Source organism: Lygodium microphyllum, chromosome 15, assembly GCF_053477565.2.
Source record: "Lygodium microphyllum isolate KBCC chromosome 15, Lygodium_microphyllum_v1.1.10, whole genome shotgun sequence".
Taxonomy (NCBI): domain Eukaryota; kingdom Viridiplantae; phylum Streptophyta; class Polypodiopsida; order Schizaeales; family Lygodiaceae; genus Lygodium; species Lygodium microphyllum.
This window is the reverse complement of record NC_141149.1, coordinates 111,752,354-111,759,870: the sequence shown is the minus strand read 5'-3', so window position 1 is coordinate 111,759,870 and position 7,517 is coordinate 111,752,354. Positions and strand designations below refer to the sequence as shown.

The 7,517-nt window shown below is 45.2% G+C and overlaps 1 protein-coding gene across 1 annotated transcript; it reads right to left on the bottom strand.

Moving 5' to 3' along the window:
• Positions 1–503: 503 nt before the first annotated feature.
• On the bottom strand, positions 504–3,830 carry LOC148024917 (transcription factor MYC2-like). Its single transcript, XM_087694590.1, has one exon. It carries the CDS (start codon positions 3,491–3,493, stop codon positions 1,145–1,147), a length of 2,349 nt encoding a protein of 782 aa, XP_087550716.1. The 5' UTR covers positions 3,494–3,830; the 3' UTR covers positions 504–1,144.
• Positions 3,831–7,517: the final 3,687 nt, after the last annotated feature.

The following is a 7,517-nucleotide window of genomic DNA, read 5'->3' as shown; positions in this document are numbered from 1 at the left end:
TTTTAAATACACAATCGCAATCATAGTAAAACCAAAGCCAAACTTGCACTCGCAATGTAAACTCAACCTCACAACATTATGGCGTACAAATTGCATTTGCAATTCAAAGGGAATTTGAAGTTTACATTCACTTGAGTTGAGTGGATCTCATTTTCAAGCTCATGAGAAGGTTATCGTGCAATGTGGACCTCGAAGGCTAAGCTGAAAAGAGGGAGGAGTTCAAGAACGCAAAGGAACGACAAAGGATTCCATACAAGAAAGCATTGTGAGACATAGCTTTAGTGATACATGACTACCTCCATGTTGTGTCCCCATCCAATTTGCATGTAGCACATCCATACCATTGTCTTCTAAGCACATATCTAAAAGCAAGCATTGAGGCCACATTTGGGGATCAATGCGTACACATGCAAATACCCCCCAAGCCCCTTCCCCTCTCACTCTCACATATGTTCGATCTTCACTGTCACATGCCCTCGTATATAGTAAAGATGAGCTGCATAAACTTCAAACACGCCTTCAAAATTGGAAGATAAAAGGTTTCAAACAACAAAGTCTAGCAAGATTTATAGACTGGCCTTGAAACCAAGCAAATGCAATCCATATACATGCTTGACAAGAAGAGGAATTTCGGTCGCCTATCGTGTAAAACATTTGCAGAAGAATTTGTATTAAAATTCTGGTATTTATGGCAGAGTAATACACTTGTGACTTACTTGAAGCTTATGTCACCCATATGTGTACACAGATATCTCTTTGATTAGAGGATGCCACGATCACAATTGTGGCACAGAGAGAGAGAGAGAGAGAGAGAGAGAGAGAGAGAAGGGGGGGTAGGCCCAGCACCTACACCTAGACAGCATGGGTTGCCAAACAGATGAGTTTGCAGGCTTACACTCTACCAGCCTAGCTGAACTCCATTCCATGTCCCAATATTAAGCCCTAAACATAACTTCGAACATACATAAGCTCAGATTGAAAGGAGGGCACAATCTTCTCCGGAGGAGAATATCCACAGCATACTAGAGTTCTCAGATACAGCACCAAAGTAACTGTAGCTCCTCTGAGCCTCTCTCTGAGCAGATCCCATTAGACTTGTTTTAGCACTCAATCGTACAACTGAAAGTTAGAATTTACCACTAGGCTACGCTAGAGAGCTGCACTGTTGACATTGGCTGCTTGAATTAGCCAAAATCGCACTTGCCAGCTCCTCTTCAGAAGAGAAACTAGTGCCTTCCAGTTTGACTACCGTTGCCTGATGTACAGTGTCTTGTACTGATACACTAGAGTGGAAGACTTCAAGCTTCAGCTCCTTGAGGGCGGTCATTAGCCTCGCCACTGGGAAGTTTTCCCTGGAGCTCTCAACCTGGATCAGTGCTTCCTGGTTCGGGAGGATATGGACCTTCACATCTAGCTTGTGATGTGGGCAAGTAACTGACCCTTTAACAGCATCTAGACTAGTGCAGCTGCTCTGTTCTTTCATGGGACTAAGCTGCTCACCATGCTTGCCATTGACCTTTCCACCTGCGATCAGCTCGCTCTTCTCAACTTCAAGGTCCTGCACCTTGCTTTTGAGCGCTTCTATGTATGACGCAGCATCTTGCAACAAGGAAGCTTTGTCCATCTTGGACACATTGGGCACCACAGCCCGCAGGGCATAGAATCGCCGGTTCAGCTTCTCTCTCCTTTGACGCTCAGCCTCAACATGGCTTAGGGGCTCTTCCCGGCCATTTGCCGGCTTTCGTCCCCGCTTACGAGGCTTGCTTTCCACAATGACAGGGCTACACTCTGGTTCTTTGAAGGAGGTTTCCATGTCTGAATGCTCAGACTCCACAGTGGAAAGCATATTACCAGTTGTATGACTAGTTGGAATTGTGTTAGGAATTCTGTTGGACTTCAAAGCCTGAGCTTCCCTTTGATAATATGCCATACCAATTGTCTGTGGGCTTATCGTGCTAGAAGTAATGTTGGAAGCAGCCTGCCTCTGTGTTGAAGCATTCATAGGAAACTCCACAGACTGAGCATATTGTTGCCTCTCTGGAACAACCCTCTGTCGAGGGAAACAGGGCATTGTCTCAACAGCACTTTTCACAGATAGATTGCCATAATTCTGTACAGAGCTTTTAGGAGCTTCATTGTTGGAGTTTTTGTTGTAGCCCTGTTGATGCAGGTCTGCAATAATTGGAAGAGATTTGTGGCTTGGATCTGTGATAGCCATCCCCGGATTGATGTTGTAGGATTGTGGTGCTGCAAGATGCCCAGTTTTAAGAGCATGATCTGGATGAAGACCTGAGCTCCGAATCTCTGCATGTCCGAGACTCTGCTTGGAAGTGTTGTTGAAATCATTAACAGCTGGTACCACCCTCGACCAAGCAGAATCACCGATCCCACTCGCCTGAGAAAGAAAGGAACTTTCATCTGATTGAGAGGCCATCACCTTCATGGATGTGGAGGAGGTCCAACCACCGTGCAGAGTCTTGTCTTGCATAAGTGGAGGGAGGGCAGTGCCGTAAGACAGATTCGAATTGCTACTGAACTTGGCATTCTCCATGGCAAAAGTAGAATTAGGCCTGCTGGTAGAGGCTTGGCTATTGCCATGGGTGTTGGAAAAGGCCTGACTGGAAGAAAATCCATGGCTAGAGAAGGTGGAGGAGGAGGGGACTGGGACTGGGACTGGAGCACCAGATGGAATAGTGGGGAAAATGGAAGGAGCCTGAATCTGCTGTAATGGCAGCATAGAGCTGGAGAATAAGCAATTAATGTTGTGGACAACAGAGAGGTCCTCTTGTAAGAGCTCTGTTGATCCCAGCTCCACCACCCCTGTCTCCATGGGGATGCAGAGTATGGTGCGGATGCCGAATCGCTGTGCAAGCTGCGCCCGCGGACAATCCTGGCTCTGCGCGCCCTGCAACCAGACATGGCTGGATGTGGCAAAGGCTTTACCAGGGCTGCCTGTGCCAAGGCTGAAGGAGCACATCATGGAGACCACATAGAACCACTCTGTGTCTGTTACATCGGCACTGGAGAGGTCCTCCTCCCCGGATTGATCGACGAAGGAGTGAAGCTCACGCAGGATGCGACGACGGAGCTGCTGGTCGACCTCGCTGGCCATGCCCTGGGGGTGGTGCTGGGGGTCTCCATACTTGGGGTTGTAGTAGCCATCCCCCCATCCTAAGACTCTTTCCCCTTTCTTGGACAGGGTGAGCTGCCAGAAGATTGCATATGTCCATGGGAGGGTGCGATGCTCCACAATGAGCTGCAGCCTCTGCTGGAAGCTGTTCTCGCCATATCCGTTGCTGCTGGTCGAATTGGTTGCGACATTGGCAGGGGCATCAATGGCAGGGGAGGCGAAGGCAGGGTCCACAGGCCAGAGGGCTTCGTCATAAGCGCCGGTAGTGAACGCCTCAATTAGGAAAGCGGGATCATCGTCCCAGAGGCAGAGGGGGACATTGGCCATGAGATCAGAGGGGTCTGGAGGAGCAACGGCAGCCATGGCTTCTCTCTTCTGATTGAGTCGAATCAGGGTCAATCGAGGAGCTTGGTCCCCTTTAATTGGAAGCTTTCCCTCCCTCCTCCCCCTCCCTCAATGGGATCTTTTTGCCCCGTTTCAATTCCTCGGTGGGGTGGTACAGCCGGTAGTGTTACCAGTGTGGGGAGGGATAATTGTGCACAGGTAAAGTGGTGCTGCCATGGACGGGCTACTTTCACGATGACGGAAGGACAGACAAGGAGGGCAAAAGAGCTGAAGAGCTTAGGTGAGGAGGCATGGCAGAGGGGCAAGGAGGCGGGCGAGAGCGAGAGAGAGGTGAGGGAGACGATTGTATGCTGATTGAGCCAATGATATAATTGAGCAGGGAAATTGGACAGGGAAAAGACAACTAAAGCAGGGCTACAGTGGATCCCACTGGGGGGCAGAGAGAGAGAGAGAGAGAGAGAGAGAGAGAGAGAGAGGGATGGAAGATCTCGAGAGGAAGAGAGAAGACAGACGTCGAGAGAAAGGTAGAGGCGGGTAGGAAGTGATAGTAGGGAACCGTGAAAGAGGAGGAAGGAAGAGGACTCCGGAGAGACTCCGATAGAGTTCCCGTTTGAGCCTCTGTCACCGACCTCGCCCCGATTGGCCCACCCATCCACGTCAGACAAAAGAGACCCCCTCCAAAGTGGCCCATCCATCCACGTCAGAAAAAAGAGAGCCCTCCAAAAGGGGTCCCCGCCACCTCATCCCGGGCCCCGTCATTCTTCATGCTCGAGCGCAAGGACGCAACGCCTTTTTGAAAAGCTATCCCGCACGCGAGGATTAAGAGCGCTCGCACTTGATGTGACAAATATTACCCCCCCCCACCCCCGGGCCCCTCCTTCGAAGCCATCCACGGCAGTGTGTAACGACCCCAAGTGAAGCGAAATTCCCTCTCTTTAGTTTTTCCGGTTTTTTCCTTTGGGAGGGGCTTAGGTCCTAAAACCTAGGCTTCTCTAGAAAGTCTTGGTAAATGGAGGTGACGAACCAATACTTCTTCACCTGTGGCAGCTCCCACTCCCATTGCACAGTTCTTTCTCAAGACTTCACAAAGTCCTGGTAGTCCCTCCATTTTTTAGAGGGACTACAAGAGCTCCCACATTCTCTCTCTCTCTCTCTCTCTCTCTCTCTCTCTCTCTCTCTATATATATATATATATATATATATATATATATATATATATATATACATTTTTTCTTTTTTTTTGAATTATTTTCGTATCACAAGGTTGTGAGTTGTGCAGTGGTGTGCACACAAGTGCGAGCTATTGTGTAGTTGCAAGTTTTTTACGGTAGAACCCCTCCACTCCAAGTTAAAGGACTTAGGCATGGCAAGGCTCTTAGAGCCTCTCCCCATACAAGTAAATGGGCTTAGAGGAGGGACTCGTCTACTTTAAAGGAGCAACCCCATGCTAGTAGAGCACATGGATGCTTCTTTGGCAAAAGCTAGTGCAAATATGTGTGTGTGTGTGTGTGTGTGAGAGAGAGAGAGAGAGTCGAACATGATAAAGGATGTGAGAGAAAGTCATCACTCTTTATGAGAGAGAAGATTGCGATCTATCGCTCAATGCCATGTCATATTAACTTGCTAGAGTACATGAAGTATCACCATTTTTAGACATACGTCATGAACCACACCAAGTTTCTATTTTTTATAGGTCCATATTAAGCGCCATAGCCACATACACCTAACTTGCGCACGACTTGGCTCTTAGTATATCGTACTTTATTTCTTTTAGCAATATAATATACCATCGCATTATTAATTTTTTTGTTAATCCAAATGATATGCATATTATTACTCAAAAATATGCAATTCATCCCCACTGAAATTGGAGACAATCCATACTCACACTACATACATGAGGTACATCCAAGACAACACCTCAGAACTTTTCGACGTGGTGACTTCCACACTCGTTACAACACTCTCACCAATGAAAAGGTGGTTGTTCCACTAAATTGTCTCATACCCTTTGCACATGACGTACCACAAGAGCTAAGGTAGTTTAACTACGTAGTTAAAATAGGGCACACTACTTTCCAATTTGGCGTAGATGAAGCAAGGGCATAGACATTTCTATTCCATCTCTGTTCAAAATAAAGGAATAAAAAAGCACCCTCTCCCTATACCAAGTGTCCCAGTTGAACTGAGAAATCCTGAAACACAAGGTTTCCTCATAGTTATCAAGCATCCCATGGTTGAATTGGGTAAGCTTGCCACCTAAGAAAAGGTCTCACCACCATTACCTTTTTGAGCCTATGGTAGTTCATTTGCAAACCCTATCGTTAGTGTGAGCTCATTTGCAGCGATAATGGTTTTGATTGGCTCCTTAATCATTCACGTGAGGTCATCAAAACCTTACATGTGTGTGTAATCAAATACCTGTAACTAGATAGTGAAAATGAATATTGAAAACACATACCTCATGCATGAGAGGTATCAAGAGACTCTCAAAACCTTGCATGTGTGTGTAGTCAAATACGTGTAACTAGATAGTGAAAATGAATATTGAAAACACATACCTCATGCGTGTGAGGTATCAAGAGACTCTCAAGGCTACAATGCAAGATGCTTCCACTAAAAAAGATAGCAAGCACACACATTCAAGGTGTATGAACATTGGAGAAAGTATCTACCTCCACTAAAGAGATAGCGAGAACACATTCAAGGTGGATAAACATTGGAGAAAGTATCCCATGACCAAGTTGAGAATGTGGAAGCAAAGGGAAAATGGATCATTAAAAAGTATATTGTACACATAAGTGACAAGTGAAGCAACTCATTAGCATCTTGGTGGGATCTATGTACTTGAATACCACTTTTTGGTGACAATTAATGATGATGGAGATGAAAGAAAAAACTTTCATTAAAAGTTTAAAACATCATGAACTAGTATTTTTATTTTAAAATCTTTCGAATCAATTAGCATGCCATCTAAAGAATGCATTATATGTTAGTAACCTAGTTGGATGTATGTGCAAGATTGGTTTGATATGGGCCAGGTTATTTATACATTCATGCTTCCTAACCTCATGTGCACATTGTAGAAGCGAGGGAACTTTCACCAAAGAGATGGTAGGCACATATTCAAGGTGCATGAATATTTGAGAAAGTATTGGAGGACTAAGTTAAGAACGTGGAAGAGGGTAATGTCAAGGATCATTATGAGAGAGATGTCCACAAAAGCAAGGCAAGTGCTCCTATGTGTGTCTTATCCAAAAGGCATATTGAGGGCTAGGAAAGGAGTCCTCTATGTTTAGAGCTACCTTCTAACTTCTATAAAAACTAACTAGGTGATTTGCACCTAAATTCTCCTAGCACTTTGTCATGCTAATGTTTTCTTGATGCTTCGCACCAGGGATTGAAAGCACCTTTCATGTGGCAAGAGGGTTCATAGAAGTTAATATAAGAACTTCAAAAGCTTTGGCAACTTAGACTAATACAATGTTGAATGCACGAAAATGCAATATATGGGGATGTGGCTCTCACTAATGTACATGGAGCAAAAGACCAGCATTAACACGATCAACCCTAAACTATATATCTCCAACAAAACCTTATGGCCATGTCTCAAAGTCTCTAAAAGACAAACACATTTAATGGTGATTTGTATTCTCATTGAGTCTATCATGGCATACATATTATCCTCACATTGAGCCAATATATGTATGTATATGTATGTGTGTGTGTGTGTGTGTGTGTGTGTGTGTGTGTGTGTGTGTGTATGTATATCTATATCTATATATATGAATATATATATGTATATATATATATATATAATAGGCAAATATGCTCACTATTGGACTTGAACCGATAACCGGTCCTCAAATACTTGTGATTGCCATCGGTCGCTACAATAGGCTAGGCATGTGGTAGCACCTGCGTTGACTAGAAAACCATACAAAGGGGGCTAGGGATTGCATGTGTGTAGCATTGTTAGCATGATAGCCTTTTGTAGGGAAGAACATGATACCTAGCTTGTTGGAATGGGGGACATGGCCCT